The sequence below is a fragment of the Panicum hallii genome, chromosome 9, assembly GCF_002211085.1.
Source record: "Panicum hallii strain FIL2 chromosome 9, PHallii_v3.1, whole genome shotgun sequence".
Lineage (NCBI taxonomy): Eukaryota > Viridiplantae > Streptophyta > Magnoliopsida > Poales > Poaceae > Panicum > Panicum hallii.
The window spans coordinates 60,840,126-60,860,549 of NC_038050.1; the positions used below are offsets into that span (position 1 = coordinate 60,840,126).

Here is a 20,424-nt window from a genome sequence, read left to right on the forward strand (position 1 = left end):
GGATGGCAGGATGGTGCGGGGTCCCTGTTCTTCGCTTCCCTTTCCCCTTCGGATACGCAGCACGTGGGTACCATCACTGACTCTGGCTTCACTGACAGGTGAGGTCGGGTTCGGTCCTACCATCCTGACCGACGTGCGGTCCCAGCCCCAGGTGGAGGGGTTTGCGTATTGCGACTGATATTTCCGTCTACTTCGAATACATTTCTTTCATTCGACCAAAAGAGATATTCTTTTAGAAATATGTTTATCTGGTCTTTTTAGCAGATATGTTTATTTGGTTGGTATATACAATATTATACGTATATATATTTGTTCGCAGTACGCTTGTATTTGGCATGATTCCTTCTGAGAAGCTTCTCTGGAGGGGCTGGAGCTGTTTTAGAAGCTCACGAGCATCTCTATTTTTCGTTTAGAAAAATTGTTCCTGAAACTATTTGGAAGAAAATTCCGTTTAGTCCAGCTCCTGAAGTAGCCGGGGGTGAGCTCCTCGGGAAGCTGTGCTGAAAAACCCCACTAAAGTTTGCGAGGCAGCTTGTCTTTATTACCTTCACAACAGTATACACTATGCAAACATCTTTGTCAATCTCTCTTCTCGTTCTCTCAACCAATTTACCTTCCATTGTTGCTCCGTACCACGATTGTTGCAACCGATTTACATGCAGCGCGGTTGGGATCAAGCGATTGAGATAAACATTTTTATCGCCTGCTTTGCTCACTCTTATTCTTTCCGTTTTAACCTCCGTGCTCACTGGTGATATTTGATGCTAGGAATACAAGTGAGTACTCAATTGTATTTTCTAAATTAGCTAATTAATTCCGATGGTATATGGCATTTTAATTTATTTCTCTTTCTAAATTAATTGTATAGAATAGCATTCTAGTTTATTTTATTATCTTATTAGATCGACCTAATAATCCAAAATATTAACTGTGTGCATCCCTATATTGGTGTATGTGTTAGTAGGATAGGAGCTTGTGGAAGAGGAATATGACTAATAGTATTATTTTTATATGCTTGGCTCTGCTGCATTTTTGCCATATCTAAGTAAATCTTATCATTTCTTTTAACTCTATGACACGTGGAGCCTAAAAGAATCTTGCCTCAGATTAGTTCCCAGCAAAACACTTGCCAACGTAGTCAAATTCGTCTAAAACGAAATGTGGCAAACTGTGATCGAGAACCAGATATCCTTGTCATGCGACAGAATGTAACGTGAGTAGCTTCCGATCCCAATCCGACTTGAAGCAAGCAATCGACAAAACAGTGTTGCTGGCGTGGTGCCGTTGCCTTTCGCCGCGGAAACAGTAGCATGTCCAAAGTCCAAACCAACCAGCAGCCCGGTGTCGCGTGTCCAACACGAAGCTTTCTCATCTCATCGTCCTCGCTCGCACGCCGCCGGCCGCGCGGACGGTTGACTCTGGCGGTGGGGGGTCACCGTCGCCGCGCGCGCTCGGATAACGTGCGCGGCCGCGCGGGGAGAGGCACGTCGCCACGACACGTCATGTCGTCCGCCACCGGTCACACGTACGCGTCGTGCTCTGCCGCTGGCGGGGCGCGGGCGGTTGGGGGCCGGCGGAGGCCTCCCGCGCCGGAGGGTGGAGGAGGTCCCGGCGGCCGCCTGCCGGATCTGCTGGTCCGACGACCACACGCGTGCCCTGCTGGCGCGAGGCGGTTGGGGGCCGACGGGGACGGCCGCGCCGGAGGGCGGAGATCTCGGCGGCCGCCTGTCGGCTCTGCTGCTGGTCCGCGCGCACGCGACGTGACCTGCCGCCGTCAGATCCGGGGGCGGAGTCGGGCGAGCGGTTCGCGTGCTTCCTCGTGGCGTGTGCCGCACCGAGACAGCAGCGGTTGCGACGAGCAGCGATCATACGGGTGAACAGCCGCTCGCCGGCCGGATCCTTCAGTTGTGTTGTGCAACCAAGTCGGCACACGGCCCGCGGGAGGCCTCGAGTGAGCCGACAGCCGCCCAGGAGCGAGTTTCCCGGGAGCCCATGAAGGGGCCCAACGCTTTAGCTTTCGTCCACCACAAGGCAGTAGGCACAGCCCAGCGGGGAGCCGTGTTGTGGCATTTGATCATTATTATATGGGCTTATAATATGAAATGAATACTAGATGTCCCTTTAAAAGCAATTTTGAGCATCTCATTGGATTTGTCGTTGAGATGGCTAGATGCACGGGGACCTCTCTGTATAGTCTCTAATTGTAAATGCAAGTTCTTTTAGACCAATCATGGGTAATGTGTAAATGAATCCAAAGAGACGGTCATTTATTTACGAGAGCCGTACCATTTATTAAGGAAGAAAATAGAAAAAAGCATACAATATTCCGAGAACAGCTTTATAATTTGCTTTTCAGAAAAGAATAAATTTGTATTTAGACAATACTTCCGAAAAGGCTAAAATGAATTGGAACAACACATAGCTAGCTAGTATACCCACCGTGAAAATGTATGTATGTATGTATGTATGTTTGTTTGTTTCACAAAATCTGTTCTCCTTATCATATATCCTTCATGCATACATGGTGCAGTTTATTGGAAACAAGTGGTTCATCAGGTGTGAGTTTCTACTAGGTCGTCCTACGTGCCTAACTGCCTAGCTACCTAGCTAGGACACGCGTGTCGTCGTTGTCCGATTCGGATGACTCAACAGCCAAACTAAGGTAAAACTGCTACAGTAAGGCTACTATACATACAAGAATCGATCTGCGAGAAAGATTTCTTTTTTCTTCCGGGATTGGATTGGATGTACGTCTTAGTGCTTGCTTAGTCCATCAGGAGGAGCCATCTAGCATCTCATCCGGATAAGGCATGCACTCAATGCAACCATCAAAGGACGGAACAACTCATTTTTCTAAATGCCTTTTGAACGGTAAAAGCTTTACTGAAATCTTTATTAGATGAGAGAAAAAGGGGGGAAAAAAAGCGACTGCAAACTGTAAAAACAACCAGGAAAAAATATAGACAAAAGGATTTAAACACTAGTAGGTGGAGTCATGCACCTGCACACTAGTCTTTGATTCCCACCATACTAATTGTGGAAAAGTTGTTCCTACTTGCTAATTGTGCACAGACACAAACCTAAGAATGGAACAAAATGACGCAGGCATAATCTATCTCATGCCGTCATATTCTTCGAGAAGGCAATGCAGCGATCCAGCCGACCACACATGCATATCCTTTTGCAGTGCTCTATCTGGACCCCTTTCGCTGAAAAGAGCAATAGCTAAATGGAACAAAAGCTTTGCGGGCCGGCATGTTGGGGCTCGAACTAGCTCCAGGTAGCAGTGTAGCCAGTACGTAGTAGAGGCACATGTGTCACCAACCGTGTGCCCGGGGTGGCTGACAGGCGAATATCGAACGTGCGCCGGGGCCCACCTATCAACCACTGCCGGGCACCCTTGTCTTGACCGCACCATAGCTAGCTGCTGCGAAGTGCAAAGCGTGTGGTGGAGATAGGGATGGTGCCATGGAACAGTGCCTTTGTATAATGTTGCCTTCCTGAGCTTTTTGCTAGTTCTGGTGTAAAATGTATCTAGTTCTACAATGTATGCTTCATGTCGATTCTTCTCTTTTTATAACACTATTTGAGATTAAAAAAACACATTTTGGATTGCCCAAACTTTTGGATTACAAGAAAGATGCAGGGAAAAGCACATCGCAAGTGCGCTTTCTAACACATGTCCAACAACACATTGCTGTCTTTGGGCCAAATCGAAGGAAGCACTGCAATCGTTAAGGTTGACGGTTAACGCGTCCTACGAGAAGCACTTTTCACCTAAATGGCCGTTTAGCCTGTTATTCAAGCGCTGTGTACACGCTACCAAGTATCGTGCGGGCCGTTTTCGTTTAATCAACCGTTTCTTAACCTATTTAATGGTTGATTAATCTGTTCCAATGACCATTTAGCCTAAATAAATTGATAAACGATAGATGCATGACTGCATGTTTAACATTGATCAATGTTTAGGATAACAATGAGTAGTAATCGTAGGACGTGCTGCATTCACTGAATGGATTATTGGAGGCTTGGAGCGCGGAGGCGCGCACAAACAATCATGCTTGATTGGTGCTGAGCAAGTCTAAAAATGGTGAAATGATGGCATAAATGTATGTGCTGCCAAGGCGCGCGTGGGGCATCATCATTGATTCATTTCCATGGATCCAAGAGATCGATGCATGAGAGAGGCAGGCAAAAAGATGCTGCTGGCCGGCCGGCCGGCGCTCGCCGTGGCTTAGCTAGTGCATGCTTGCTGGCTGTGCATGTGTATGGTAGTGGGGGATTCAGTAGTAGTAGGCCATCATCACACACAGTCAGTCGGTGACACAAAGTCTAGAGAGAGCTCGCTCTCTTTGCAATCGAGTTGTTCCTCCACTACTATCTAGCTACTACCTGCAGAGACAGATTGAGAGAGAGAGAGAGAGAGAGTTTTTCTTTGGTTGGTGTAACCCTTAGCTTTGTGCGTGGATGGAAAAGGCTCCGGCCTTTCTAAAGGGTTTTTAGGTGCGCTGCTCTCCGATCTTGTTGTCCTGCCTGACAACCCTCCATCGACCCAGCTCTATCTGTCGGATCAGCGCTCCCAGCGTCTCTTTCTATTTTCTCGGCACGGCATCCATCATCATCCTTACCAACGTGTAAATAAGCCATGGCGCCGCGCGCTATCAAGCCGCTATGTATTGCCTAGCTAGATGCATGGTTACATAGATAAGCTGCACTGTCCCTACAACTTCTCTCTATCTCTCTCTACACATTAGCCAGGGTTTGTGCTGTCAATTTCCTAGCTATTATTAAAATGCTATGTGTCCCATGATTACGTCGACCTTTCATCAGGCGACTACTATTACAATGTCAAAGAAGATAGTGACCCGCTATATTTATCCCCATCTATGTCCTTTACCACGGATCGGATCTCTCCTTGTGATGCAGCTTAATTATTTTTTGTGTTACATGCATCGATTACATGTGAAATTAGTAAGCTCGAGCAGTAGCACGTTATTAGCCCTGAGCGATCTCGCTGTACTCCCTCCGTTCCAAATGTAGGTCGTTTTGGCTTTTTAGATTCATAGTATTCGCTATGCATTTAGGTATAACGTATACCTAGGTGCATAGAAAAAATAACGACCTACATTTTGGAACGGAGGGAGCAGTATTTAGCTGTGATCATAAGTGTCATGGCTGAGCACTAGCAGTTTTTCGGGTGCTATCTTTACCACCCTAGCTTTTGACGAGTAGAGATCAGTTGGTAGGGTAGGGGAGACCATGCATATCTAACAACTGTGAGGTGCGTATGTTGCATTGCAGGCAGACCTATTATTATGTGTAAGTGTAAGAAGATGATGTAATCATCATGCATATCGATCTGTACGTGGTCTGGCCGATGATGATGCCTTTCTAGAGACATAAGACACTATCCCATGGAGAATCATGAATGTATATGATGACTCTTAAAGGTAAAGCTAGCTAGCTAATATAAATAGAGCTAAGCAAGCACTTAAGGTATTTGTTAAGAGCTACTCCACTGTGACATATATTTATCCTGTCGAAATTCCTATATATGTTGCATATATAAGACCATCATATCTTGACCTTGAGCTGAAGCTCACATATATATATATATAATTATTTTTTCCTAATAATAAACTCATCAGAGAATGTAAATCCCTACCAGTAAACCGGCATTCCCCAATGCTACATGCCCTCTATTTTTTTTACTAATAATAATCTTGGTAACTTATGGATCTAGCAAGCCTCCAAAATATGTCACAAGGAAAAAAAATCATATATACGTCAATCAGTTAATCTAGAGAAGACAGTAGAAAAAAAAAGGGCAGGCGCATGCTGGAAGCAGAACTAAAAAAGTAGTCTGTCAAACAAAAACATCACGAAGTCGATGACCACACCTCTACATTTATGTTTATGAGATATTTTTTCCCGAGAAATTTGAATTGGACATGTAGAGTTAGCTCTCACATCTTTTCTCGAAAATACCAATTTAGTTAACCAAGCAGCACACACTGCTTTCAATATACCGGCTCAAGTTTACAAACCATGCATCTAAATGCCAAGTAACTAGTGTATTTTCATTGTTACACTTGCACCACTACTCGTCTAGTCCATTATATATTTTTGAATATACATGTCAATAATATTGGGCCTAATTAGTTGATATGAATTTGAGATTATATCTGGCTCTAGGAGCATGTGGTTAATTAATATTTAGACAGCGACCTCCCCTGTTTCACATGCACTATTATCCAGAAGTTACCACACATACATGTGCATACAAAGAGAACGAAGGCTCCGATCCAATTTCTCAGATGATGACAACACGGCGCTCATCATTCCAGAGTACAAATATCATCTCACCAGTCACCATTTGGCTCGTTGCAGCACGCTCATGGAAGTGATGGCACAGTACTGTCTATGATCCCAAGCAGCTTTAATATGGTATGGCTAGGAATGGTCAAGACTCGTTTAAGCCTTTAATTTTCTTGTATAAATTAATTAATGTTTTGGTTTCTTGTAGCACTCTGTGATCGATCAGAAAGAAAAGACTGATCGAACAAGTACTGCTACACTATGCTATATATACTATTTATATGTATATATATTTATATCTATGTGTACACCAACTCCTAAATATGCACACGTGACGACAGAGGTACATGTAGTATATTAATGTCGATCCCAATACCGCGCATACAGCACTACATCAGTATTTCATGATCTTTCAAGTACTTATGAGATGATCAATGGCTGCCTAGTACTAACAATTCAATAAGAGATGCACAAGATTTACTTGGCAATAACTTGTTCTGGATTACTCTTTAAAATGCTACATTGATAGGCAATGGCACTGTTAATAGAAACACTGAAAAAACTCGAAGAATAAAGATGTTGATTAACTAGAAAAGAGTAATGTGGTTCAACTAATTAGTTTGTGCAACTTTGAGGTAAAAGTGCAACTTCTGTTTGGTTAAGCTGGTGCACAACTGTGGAAAGCTTTTCCTTTAAAAGGATGTAGCTAGTAATAGTTCATGCAAAATGCTACTTTGTAATATCCTGAAAGTTACATAGATAAATGAGTTGCTAAGCAGTACATACAAGTCCAAAAAATGCCGCATGCTACCGACTTAACCACCAACAATGTTGTGTGATAACCATCATATACCAATCCAAACTTAGCTTGATCTATAGTATCAGAGAAACTTAACTAAAAGAGAAAATTACCTAGCGCTCCAAGCATATGTACTCTTAATTAATGCAATATATAAAAAAAATCAATTTTACAAGGCCCGTTTGTTTTTCATTTTATTTACTCTGTATATATATATATATATATATATACTGATGATCGACCATGTGCCCAACTGGAAATTACGATCAACCAATATTGTGTAAAATGGCAAGACTATGAATGATACGTACAAGTATATCTATGTATGACTTATATGTCCCTCCCTAATTTTTGAAGTTAGTAATATGTAGTATAAGATTTACAAGAAAAAAAAAGGTTTCAACCAGAAAAAATCAGGATCAAGCATGAATTCGTATCGATCTGCAAGCAGCAAAAGAAGAAAACCTACTTGCTAGCAAGCTAGCTTCTCTGTTGCACCAACAGCTTAGAGATGAGTTTTGCAAGCATATCCCCCAAAAATCTAACTCCAAGATTCAATCAGCAAAGAACCATAAAAAAGGAGCCATATCTTTCACTGTACGGCATTTACACCCAGCAGAACCGGAAGGAAAGAAAAGTTAAAAAGGAGTTTGATCATTTCATCTCATCTCGACAAGGACACACTTGCTAATAGCGATGGAAGCCGAACAAACTGGCTTTCACCCCCATTACAAGTTTCGTCACGGCGATTACGCGTATTATTTTCCTTCCATTTTGCACCAGCAAAATTTCAACATCAGAAATCCAAAATTAACTTGGAACAAGTCAAAAAGGCCCAGATTTATGTATGTACATCATACGCATCATACCAAAACCAAGAAATCAAGACTCACAATTATGCAGCTTGCCCAATGCAAAACAATTACAGTGGCCAAGTAGTAGAAGCTAGCCAAGAATTAGCTTTGCTTCATTCTCTCCTCCATCTTCTCCATTCTCCACACAGAACTCGCTCTCTCGATAAGCAGTGAGCACACCGATTTAACACACACACAGAGAGAGAGAGAGATCGCTTACGTACTAGTGCCTTCCGTACTTGTCGCCGGCGGTGAAGGAGGAGAAGAAACCATGGCCGCCACCCGGGTCCCCCCTCTCGCCTTCAGCTGCCGCCGCCGGTGGATCGAAGTCATCGAACGGGTTGAACCCTCCCATGCCGATTCCGTGGTAGTGATGATCAGCAGCGCCTGATCCGCCGGACGTCGTCGCCGCTGTAGCTGCGCCGGCGCCGGCGCCGCTCGGCATCGCGTTGCTCTTGGCGAACAGCGCGAGCGCGTCCACGAGGGAGCTGGTACCGGCAGTAATATTATTGCTACCGCTTGCGTTAATGGTGGTGTTAGCTAGGGTGGTGGTGCAAGCGCTGGGAGGCAGCAGCACGGGGTACTTGAGAGGCGAGGGGCGCATGAGAAACGACGGCGTGCTGCCGAGGAGGCGCGGGCGCACGGCAGGGGGCGGCGCGGGGGCGAAGGGCGGTGCCGGGAAGCCGGTGAACTCCTGCACCATGGCGCGGAAGTTGGAGGTGTCGGTGGTGAGCACCGTGGTGGGCGGCCGGCGGGAGGCCCTGGGGCGCTTCTTGGCCGGCTTCGCGGGCGCCGGGGCGGGAGGGAGCGGAGGCATCGGCGGTGGAGGGGAAGGCGACGACACGGCCGTGGAGGAAGCGGGGAGGAGGCCGTGGAAGGAGGAGTCGAGGTACAGGCTGGCGGGGGAGGAGGAGGACGGGAGGAAGAGGCTTTGGTGATGGTGGTGGTGGTGCTGGGAGGAGAACTCCTGGTCGGCGGCGCCGTCGAGCGCCGCGGTGGTGGGCAGGGAGGGTGAGGAGGGGAGGCTGTCGCTGGTGGTGGACGCCATGGGCGGACGGCCGGCGCTGGATCGGTGGAGGTGGTCAGGGGAGCCCTGGGAGGAAGAGTCGAAGAGAAGGCGTGGAATAGTGGGAGCTCCTGATAAAGGGACAGATAGGGTTTGGTGTGGGGAAGCTCTGTAGTAGAGGGATATGGAGATCTTGATGCAGGTGGATTGGAGATACGGGCTGATCGATGGACAAGCTAACGGCGCATTGAGGCCATCATTTTGCTTGCTTGCATTTGTGTAACAATATTATTGATTGTGTAACTTGATGATTGGTTTAAATTTTAATGGATCATATATGTAGTTTCGACGAGTATCGGCAGTAAATCATGCATTTAGATGCCCATCATACTTTTGCTCACCGTATGTTTTCTCACTACGTACGTACTAGGGGCTCAGTTGTCGGTGAATCATTTCATCCAAATTTCTCCTAGATTAGGGCAGAGGTTTGTTCCTTGTCAGACATTTCATAAAGAGTGTTTGCAAATTATGTGGATACATATACCATCTATCCAAACAAATTATTTTTTTTTATGAAATAGGAGAGGTTGTCCCCCTACTGATTATGCTTCTTTACCTATTGCTAAAGCACGTAATGTTTCCATCTTAATTTTTGGTTTGGTCCAACTTTTATGACCAACAAATTAACGCACAAGCAGCTATACATATCAGATACTTATACAATCTTTGTCCGTAACAATGTACAGACATATTTGCTTAGTTATATAAAAAGAAAGAAAGAGCCGTAAGGTACGGATCAATAAATAAAGAAAGATGCAAAGAAAATGAAAGATATTAAAAAAAAGTTATGGAGCCAATTTGTGGAAAATACTTTCTCTGAGCCTAATGGATGACCAATGTGAACTACTCGTCCTTGGATATTTCTTTGCTGCTGCTTGCAGGAGTCAGCAATATACTCCTGAAGATTAAATCTTTTCCCGATGAAGTCCAGATTGCCCAACTCATGAGGAAGATAATCACCGTGAAGAACGGGACATGTAGCTGCTGTCGAAATATTTCCAAGGTTTCAAACGGACAATCCTGGGCAATCATCATTCCTATTGCGAAGGAAAAGTTGAAGAATAAGTGCTCTAGCTAGCTAGCGTTTCATCCACTGACTACGTACAGAGAACACATTCATAGGATGGAAGCCCCGCATTTCTTCTCCTTGGTAGATCTGTCGTGCTTAATCTGTCTTTCAGCAAAATTAAACACTATTGCCAAACGCCTTCCTTTCTTGAGCTGTTCAGTAAATTTACGGGACGAATCTAAGATAAACGGTACGGTAGTGGTGGACACAATTCTTATGCAGGATGTGTATGCATGTGAAGGCATTGAAAATCTGGAATTATATACTCTCTGTTTTTTTTTTGTACATAGCTGTGGTTCAGTCGCTCAGACCTATCAACCAGACCATCATCTATCTTTCTAACAAATCACAAGTTAATTGACTTTTGGGTAGTAACCCCGGCCCTAGCTAGAAGTAATCCTTCGTACCAGCAGTGCCTGCAAGATCGATCATAAAAGCGAGCTAGGCATACGTCAGGAAGAAAATTAAGCTTGATTACTGTATGCTCTGAAGTGTGAACAATCACCTATACCTGACGCGGTTGGATGCCTCTATGATCTGCAGCGCAGCATTGCGTTGGCTCTCGATCTGCCTCATGATCAGTTACTTCACTGGCTGTAGCTGCACAGCCTCAGTGACGGCGACCGCCGCATCATACGTCCGACGAGCACCTAGCAGCCGGCCCGCCCGGCGCCCGTGAAACGTATTTTTTTTTTCCTGTACTCGACCGTGTAGTCAACAGATACACGCCCGCCCTTAATTCGTGCTACGTGCTTTGCGTGCCTCGAATACTCGTACCAAGTTGGAGGTGGTGCGGCTCGAAATTGATGGCACATATGCTGTACTCCCAATATACTGAAATCGCCATTTATAAAGTAGGTGGCGATATTTCAGATGGCGCGAAAACATTAATAGTATTTCAAAATAAAACGCCCTTGGTATACTAGTTTCTGGTAGGACATTAGACTCTTGCGTGGCCGGAAATCAATCGATCTAGCTATCAATAGTTTGTTTTTATTTTTTTTTGGGAATATTAGATTATAAATGTAAACATGTTTCGTCCATCCAGAAAATTTATGGTATATTAGGTAGCCTTATAAATTGAAGCAAGTACAAGTTGGACTTTTTTCTTCAAAGAAAGGGGGCGACACGACAGAGCTAGAAAACCTTGCATATATATATATATATACATATACATAAAAACCTAGCTGAAATGAAAAAAAAATTAGTAAGGCTCCTAAACAATTAACGACGGTGTTAGTAAAAAGGGTCATATGTACACAGCTTCGCAGTGTACAAGCATGTGTGAAAACGTAGTAACTAAGGGAGGGGTAAAGTAAAGCAGTTTGCCAACAAAGAGAGAGGCCGATCGCGATAGTTCGTTCATAGAATTGATTGATGGGTCAGCACGATGAGCTTCTCTTAATTTGGGGAAAGAAATGGAGTGCTGGGGATGTATGTATCCCATTAGTGGCAAGCTAGATATGTATCTAGCTCATTTTATTAGCTGCATGCAAACATGTACTGCGTACACTCCAGGCCATGTAAACCTTTAAATGGTTGCGCCATCTCTCAGATCAGGGGCAGATGAGATCTCAACGGCCAGTTAATTATTAACAGCCAGCGCGCATCAACTTGATCTAGCTCGAGCAGCGGAGCTGCAAGCTTAGCTTGTCGATCACTCTCTTATTGGAACTCATGCGCACGTGTCCAGCATATATTGGAAGGCGTAGCCAGCTTAGGTTGGCTCCGTTGGCTCAAACAAACGATTAATAATCGCTAATGTAGATGCAGCACGTACGGGTGGATGCAGCCTAATGAGAGCTCATTCTCACCTAGCTGCTAGCTCCTTTGGAAGGTGTAAGTTGGTTCAACCACGTACCCGTTGGTTGCACCTACGACTGTGCATGGATGGACGGCATAGTATGGGCAGCATTGGAATCATAAAGCAGAACTTCCTCCGCTCTAAATTGTAGTTTGTTCTAGCAAATTTAGATACGTAATTTTTAGCAAATTTAGATACGTAATTTTTAGCAGATATAATTTTTAATATATAGATAGATGTACTGTATATCTAGATAGGTATCTGTGTATCTAGAAATTCCAAAACGGAAACCATAACCAGTAAGCATGCATGTCCTCATAATTATATACAGATTACAGCACGCATATGCATGCCCGTCCATCCAAATGTGATGATATCTGTGCATCGCTGGTTCCTTTGTTCAAGAAAGATTTTGGCGTTTTTACCAGATCTGCAAAAGTTGGTACTGTACGGGTAGATTTAATTTGTATTATATATACCACGCCCAATAGGCAATAGCAGTTCAGTGGATCGATCTCGACGTGTGCGTGTGCGTGTGCGTGTGCGCGTCCGCGGGGGCATCATCCGATCCGGTCCTGGCGGGAATGATGGCTAGCAGGCAGGCAGGCAGGGGGATGGTCCGGCGGTCGGAGGTGCGTGGGCCGTCGCGTCGTCTCGTCTCCGATGCTCTCGATCGATTCGGCGGATGCATGGCTGATCATGATGGCCGATCATGCCAGCCCGGCCGGCCAGCTACTGCATGCGGCCGGACCGGACCGGACGGACCCGGCCGGCCGGCCGGCCGGCCGATGCGAGCGAGCTGCCACGCACGGGCATGAGCGTAGCTCTGCGAGGTAGAGTAGTGCGAGGTCGATCGGGAACACCTATCCGTCCCGTTCCCGGATCGACCGTCGGATGGTACGGCCAGCGATAATGCCTTCTTCCATCTGTCTCGACTCTCCAGCCTCTCTCGACTAGCCACTGTACCATAATGGCATGGTACTCTGTAATTGTGAAAAACTTACCTCTCTACATATCAGCATACCTGGCTACATTATATTATACCTACTAAAACGAAAGGTACATTATTAGTAACATACAGGATATTTATTATGCATCAACTTTCAAATAACCCCGCAGCAATATAAGTTGGTTTCTGGCCTCTCTCTCTTTCTGGAGAAGATTCAAACACCGTGTGGTCGCCGTGGCCGAGCCATCTACTACGCATCCACTGACCAAGACAAGAGCTTGAAAACTTTCACCGGGCACAAGCTAAGGTAGCCCATGATGACAGTAACCCTGGTTGTGGAAGGGATGGAACAAAGCTGGCCAGGACAACCTAACTGACCAGCTGCTGTCCGGTTACTCGATTAGCTCAAAGAAATTACAATTGGCTCTTCCTCATTATTCACTTTATTTGCGGCAAGAGGGATCTTTCTAAGACCATGTTGCAAAAAGAAAAAGTTTCACTCGCACCACCGATCGGAGTATCGATTATTTGACCCGGCCGTATGTAAGATCCTTTCTTAACAGACGGCTCACCAGCCGGTTCGTTGATCTGTTTCCCGACCTCTACGACACGGGGCAGCAGGCACGTCAGAGACACCACTGGTGCCTTCCTTTGTAGTGAAATATATGTTTATTTTTTGAACTGGTAAAAATGAAGGGCCGACAAAGAACACGGATACGAAAAACAGGTGAGTGAATGAATGATCATTTGGACAGTTCGGGTGAGCTGGTTAATCCCCTCCTATGATAATTATTCCCGTGAGGATTTGAATCCTATAGAACTTCCCGTGAGCTGGTTAATCCCCTCTCCTAGAATAACTCCTGTGCAAATTCTATGAAACAAGACATTCAATTGAGATTCCTATAGGATTTGAGTCCTATAGGAGGGTTTTACATATACATAGCCTTTGAAACCAATAGTTAACCCTATGACAATACTACGGAATGCCTCGATCCGTAGGAACTTTGGTCCAAGCTCATGGGGAACTTTCTTTTGTGTCTTCATCTATCTCCTCAGATTTCCATGCCCTCTTTCCCGTGTCCCATTCATACGGTCAATTCTGCAGTCGTCATGTGTTTTGCACTTACATTGCTGTCGAAATTTGTCATTCCCAATTCCTTCGCCTCACGCTGTTCTTTGTGCCTTGAGAGATCCTGCAAGCCCTCTGCTTTTCTCTTTACGTTCCAAAGAGCCCGCCTAAAGAGGAAGAACTGGATCCTCCGTGACGTTGATGGGAGGAGCTACAGTTGTGGTAGAGTGGCTTGGCCGGCGCGTGAGGCGAAGACAAGAGACAGGATCACAGCGTCACGCGAGGGCCAAGGCAGTAGCAGGGTCCAAACGGTGCCAGTATCAGTATGCAATAATTCCAACTGGTTGCAGAAGTCCTAAACTTCCCTGATGCTAAAACCACCGGCAAAATACAAGGGCTGGCAGTGTCAGCCATGCAAATTTTTCCTGGTCAAAATGGTGATTCGCGTTACGAAGTGTGTGAGCGAACCCAGCCTGTCGACTACTAATACCAGGCCCTCAGGCAGCCTTGTACGTGCATCTCAGGTGGCTTAGAGCGAGATGGTCAGTTGGGCACTTAATCGGGCCCGTACGAGCGAACAGTCTGGCCGAGGCTGATAGGGTGACAACGCGCGCCCACCCGTCTCCTGGCCACACATCTCCGGCCAACAGAACAGACCCGACTAAAGGTTGACACAACTGGGGAGAGTTCAACACGCCTGACCTCAGACCTAACGACCGGAAGCAGATTTTTTCATCCTGATTAGGACGGCCCGGTCTGACTTTGATCCCTATTTTATCTTGCGCAACAAAAATCAACTCCCGACCACATAGACGCTGGCTACCCTCTCTCTGATCGGGACGGTGAAATGGACGTTGTACATGGGCCCCGGGGGGGGAGACACGAGGACGGGCACCACAGCACATTGTATGCTGGCCAAGCAAGTGGCGGGCAGTGCGACAAGCAAGGGTACAGCATGCACGATGCACCTACATCTACCTGGAAGCCTAGCTGCTCCGACCGAGTCTACGACATGCCGCTGATAATCAGTTCAAAAGATTGGAATAAGAATCCTGAAGATGTGATGAAATTTAGCTGCTGGAGCTCTTGCTTTTCTCGTCTCTGGAACCGGCGAATTGTCCAGGGACAGCTTTACTCCACCTCTTCCAGGAAATCCTTGATCTCCGCAGGGCTCAGAACCCTGTGATTTGCATGGTGAAAATTTTTGTCAGGGGACCATTTGATTGCAGCAACCAAGCGTATGTTCTTGGTAAACAGCTTTATTGAGCAAAGTACATGGCCACTACAGCCTACAAGTGCAGCAGCGCAAAACTGAGAGTAGGCCTAATGGATTCAATTAAGATGCAAAGGAAACGATACATGGAGGAATATTTTGCCACCAAATAAATATTTTGTCTATGACTCAGAGAACAGGAACTAAGAAAGCACAAGGGTATATGATCAAAGACACAAAGCGGATACAAAAATGTAAAAACAACCTCAACGAGTTAGGGGAATATGGAAGTCAGTGAGTGTCATACCTGAATTCTCGGTCAGGTCGAATTATCCCGATCTCAATATTGTTGGACGAGATCTGCCCTTCGTATCTGCAAGCCCAAGAGTTCTGTCAGCGATGATGTTCAGGAAGTAACTAGTCATAAAGGCTGTAACAATATAGAAATCAGATACCCTTCTTTCAGAGTCAAAATTGCAGTATGGATGGCATCATCAAGCTCCATATCTTCTGTGTACCTTCAATGAAACGATAAATAAAGGTCATATGAGAGTACTTGCACAACTAAGAAAAGGGATCAACCTATATAATATAGTTGTCACTTAAGCAGATATAATAATAACACTATGAGGCAATTTAGGATCTGCTCCTGCATTCGTGGATCTGTCAGTGAGATAATGGTGGCAAATCTTCAAGTGACAACATAGTGATGTCAAGTTATAATAAATTGTCTGCAAAGTCCATACAAAACTCATTTATGATCAAATTGAAATAATTTAAAAACTACTAACAGTGTCTACTACAGTATTATAGTTCAGCATATTATTTCAAGAAAATGTGAAAGGAAGCCGTCAGCCAGCTTGTCATGTTTTAAAGTTTCCAAACAAAGACTCCGTACAATAACATTCGGCTGACAAGCGTAATCAATCTTCTACATACCTCTTCTCAAGAAACGTCTTTGCATTGGACACATTTTTCCCCATAGCTGATGCTTTCCAGGAGAAGTATGATCCTGATGGGTCTACCTACAAAAAAATTATCAATTATGTCAACACTCAGAATACCAGAATTTTATTAACAAGTAGTGGATGAAACGTTAAGTAAATGGTCGTTGCAAATGGTTCGACTCAGAAAGTTTCTTACAACTCTTTTTAAGTCAACAGTCAGCACAAATAATCATTATAAAATCTCATTGTCATTGAAAAATGAGATAAATATAATATCATCTGTTGAGCAATGTACAATGACCAAAGGCAAAAGGAATCTATTTTGTATCTCTGTCCATACCTGATACAACTGAGGGCCATTGTCATCGTACCCAGCTATCAACAAAGATACACCAAATGGTCTTACACCGCTGCAACAAACACGGTCATAATCAAAATATGTCCAAGAACAAAAAAGAGTGATATTCACTTCTTCAGGCTTCACCAATCAGAATAAGAACTACAGACAACATAGAAACCAACTTTGGTAAGAGCAAGGATCCAAAAAAACAGATCACTAAAATTTATACTGGTACAACCTGCAACTGGCCTGTTAGCGGTATTTTTTCAGTCTATTCTAGTTAACAATTTCCATTTTGTTTTTTGTACACGGATTTACCTCAAAATATTGTGTCTGTTTGGTCTTTCATAGTTACTAGCACTAAGTCAATGCTGGTATGTTTTAACCGGTCCAGGTTGGTATGCTGGTAAATGGCAACCAGCCAGTTACTACCAGTGTTTTGTTCCCTGGGTAAGAGTATCGCATAAACTTTCCTGAAAAGAAAGTATTGTAAAACTGTTGCATCTGGTTCGGATCTTAATTCTGTGAACTAAACTTTCTTTAAGAATGTTGGGCTTTTTAAAAGAAATTATGCCACTTATCAGAGTCCTTTGTTAGTTTACATTGAACTTGTTTAGTCGTTAGCGTACGATTTCAATGCTCCATGTTGAACAGTGATGCAGAGTTACTTTATGTTATGCATCCACAATATCCAGAAATCTCAACAAAGGAATGAAAATGAACACATGTATCAACTTAACATACCCAGACTGTGTGAACTCCTGCATAACAGCAGCGGTTTCTCTGACAAGCTGTGTAACAGGTATAGACTCCTGCAATGGTTGGAAAAAATAACAATCAGAAAGCACAAATTGTTATTTTCACTTCAAAATAACAGGATACTTATGGGTTTGCATACAATCACAAACGTGTGTGGTAATATTGTGTACCAAAAATCATTTGCAAAAGAAAAGGTAATTACATAACACATTCAAAGTAAGAACATGGTGCCGCGATAGGACAACACAGTTACTTGCGGTCTTCTGTGTGACATTGATCCATGTATATGAATTGTGTCAACCTTAAGTGTTGTTTGATGGGTAATTTGCTCATATTAGTGGGCCTCACCAACTAGAAAAAACAACAACGATGATTTTTAACTTTTAGAAACTTGATATACCATATGAGCCTTCTATATTTACATTTAACCTCAGTTGTCTTGACCTCCTACAGATTCAAAGATATTTACTTGCGATATGGACAGAAAAAACAGACATGAGGTACAACACTTAAGTATAGTGATAGGTCGTTTTAAAAGAATCACCGAGTAGATATACTGCATATCACTTTCGTAAGGACATTTTTGTGTCAAGATATTTAAATAGAAAGATAGTGTACACCAAATGAACTGTCACAAATACCTTGTACAATCGGTAATACTGCTGGGCTTGCTTCCGGCTTTTCCTCACAAGAACGCGGAAATCTGGACCCATCCCACTGAAAAAAAAATAATACAAGGTAAGTGCATGGAAATGCAACAAAAAACGGTGAGAGCTTGTGATCATGGGTTGTAAGTAGTCAGTAATGTCATAACATTTGGTTGAACTGTTACACCTTATATTGATGGTGGCAAGCTGAAAGAAGAGGCAACTTGAAGAGACGTAAACTATGGCTTAGCTTGGTTTAACTTGAAGAGAAATAAAGTATGGCAACTTGAAGAGAAATAAATGCCCCATATGCATACAGGAAGGGTCCTTTCAACATGTAATTCACTTCTTGAATTATAGTCCTTTTCCTTTCTAGTTTATCTTACACCATCTCATTAGTAAGAAAAGTGCAAAGTGGATGTGACAGCTAAGAAGCTAACACTAAAACCCTAGATCAGCCATGTCAACATATTATGGTATGTGATCTCGTACATTGTTAAGTTCAGAAATGTGAGGTAAACATATAGAGCAAGACTTTCAGCATCCATAAATGATGTGAGCAGTAAAGCAACCAAAAGGTACAAATAGCATAGGAAAGTACCTGTAAACAACTCCAATATTTGGAGTCAACGCTTGAATCTTTTGCACCTACAAGTTTGCATTTGGTATTTTATTAGTGCTCGTGCCAGAAGAACAAATGATGCTATTTGACTGAGAGGACGTCATAGATAACGATGATGTTACACATACAGATGTTTCATCCACTAAAATAGATGGCAGTTTCTTTTCAGTGGCAATAACAACTCCATTAGCAGCTGTAACATGACATGTATCAGAATAAATAATCAAGAGAAAAGGTAGTAAAATGGTTATGGCCTGCCAGAGTAATATCTGAAAGCGCACCTACTATACAATTAATTCATAATAATGTAATAGCTAAATATGCCAGTAGCACTTATGCTGGTAATACATGAAAAATAGTTGTTTCATTAGCAGTTTGAGTTTGGACACATATCGATAATGAGTGAAAGATTCAAAGATCCATATATCAAACTTACACCCAGAAGGCCAGAACAGAGCTGCTGAGTAGCAGCAAATTAAAGAGACCATCAGTATGATTAATATGAAGTAAAGCAAAAATAAATGAAGAAAGGAACCAAAAAAAATCCAAAATGTGTGATTCGAACAAACCTCCACCAAGAGACCATGCCACCAGTATCACTAAGGCAGGTATTCTGTTGTGCACAGATTATGATTATCACAAAAAAAATGCAGCTTATCCGAAAAATTTATTTCCATGCTGGACGCATTTCAAAAGTCCCCAATGACATAAGGAAAAGAAAGATCCAATATGAAATGTATTAACTTCAGTGCATTTCATAGGCATTGAATGGACTCCTGAACCTCCGGGACTTCAGACTTTGCACTCATATGTGACTTCAAATGCAAGTTATATCAGGATTCAGGAAACAATCAGAATCACAAAGAGCACATCACAATCCACGTCGATCATGATGAACCAAAGCAGCTGGTCACAATTGCAATTAGTCCAGGCTTAGTTAAGGAGACAGCACTTGTCTCCGCGAAATTCCCTGATATTGTGCAGTCTAGCAGTGTCCATGGTGCAGTGCATCTGGGGTAAGAAGAGAGAACGAAAATCCAGACTACTCCATGCTGCCTCAGAGCTCAATAACATCTGTAGGCATCTAGGGAATCGCAAACTCACCACCACAATTGGTACCAGACTACCAATGCCCATAGCCGTCTCAAACATTCGAGAGCCCACACATTATGAATCAAGTGTACGGTTCCACGATTTCAAGTTCCTTAACGAATAAAGCAACTTAATCAGGTTAGAGCGAGGCGTGGACACGCGCAATCTACTTAGCATAGGCGCACTCAAAAACCCCGCTGCGACAAACCCTCGCCCGCATTGGCCCTGGCATAGACGGAAGCGCGATAGAAAAGGATTAGTGCAAGTGGGCACGGATCGCACCTTTGATCCCGAGGGAGGTCTGGCCGGAGCCCACCGCCGTCAGCGCGTGCTCGATCTGCACCAGCTTACCAGACGGGCTGCAAGGCACCGAAACCTCGTTAGGTCAGCAGCTGACGCCAAATCTCCGCGGAGAGAGAGTGGGAGGCAGTAGGGACCTGAAGGTGGTGAGGGAGAAGGAGTACTGGCTGTCCCCCATGGCCGATTACCTCGCCGGCCGCCTCCTTCCTTTCCTTTCTTCGGGGAAAAGAATTTGTTTCGAATCGCCGTGGGAGAAGAGATTCGAGACTAGAGAGCAAAAAAACGCAGGAGCCTGTCCTGGAGAGGAAGAAAGAAAGGGACGAGAGGGATTCTGGCTTGTGGGGCCCACACAGGCTCCGGGCCGTCGGATGCTTCATTGCGCACCGTCGTCCCCTGACCACCCCCGTATGGCACACGGCCTCCCTTGATTGCTGCTCTCTTTTGCAAATGGGAAGATATCGGAACGCTCAATATGCAAGTGAATGGATACTGCTAGTTTGTCTGGGTGAGTCTTCCAACAAAAGAAAGTTTGCCTTGGTGACTCCGGTAAATAAAATCTCGAAATGTTGCGAGAAC

The 20,424-nt window shown here is 44.2% G+C and overlaps 2 protein-coding genes across 2 annotated transcripts; both read right to left on the reverse strand.

Moving 5' to 3' along the window:
• Positions 1 to 4,405: 4,405 nt before the first annotated feature.
• LOC112876491 (proline-rich receptor-like protein kinase PERK9) lies at positions 4,406 to 9,415 on the reverse strand. The gene is made up of 2 exons (XM_025940615.1): positions 8,169 to 9,415; positions 4,406 to 4,428 (listed from the first exon to the last, which is right to left on the reverse strand). Exon 1 carries the CDS (start codon positions 9,017 to 9,019, stop codon positions 8,195 to 8,197), a length of 825 nt encoding a protein of 274 aa, XP_025796400.1. The 5' UTR covers positions 9,020 to 9,415; the 3' UTR covers positions 4,406 to 4,428; positions 8,169 to 8,194.
• A 5,270-nt stretch (positions 9,416 to 14,685) lies between these two features.
• Positions 14,686 to 20,274, reverse strand: LOC112877660 (proteasome subunit alpha type-2). The gene is made up of 11 exons (XM_025942012.1): positions 19,986 to 20,274; positions 19,831 to 19,907; positions 18,585 to 18,649; positions 18,436 to 18,482; positions 17,829 to 17,904; positions 17,173 to 17,240; positions 16,429 to 16,498; positions 16,081 to 16,166; positions 15,597 to 15,659; positions 15,449 to 15,514; positions 14,686 to 15,108 (listed from the first exon to the last, which is right to left on the reverse strand). The coding sequence occupies exons 1-11, from the start codon at positions 20,024 to 20,026 to the stop codon at positions 15,060 to 15,062; spliced, it is 708 nt and encodes a 235-aa protein (XP_025797797.1). The 5' UTR covers positions 20,027 to 20,274; the 3' UTR covers positions 14,686 to 15,059.
• Between the last annotated feature and the right edge of the window lie 150 nt (positions 20,275 to 20,424).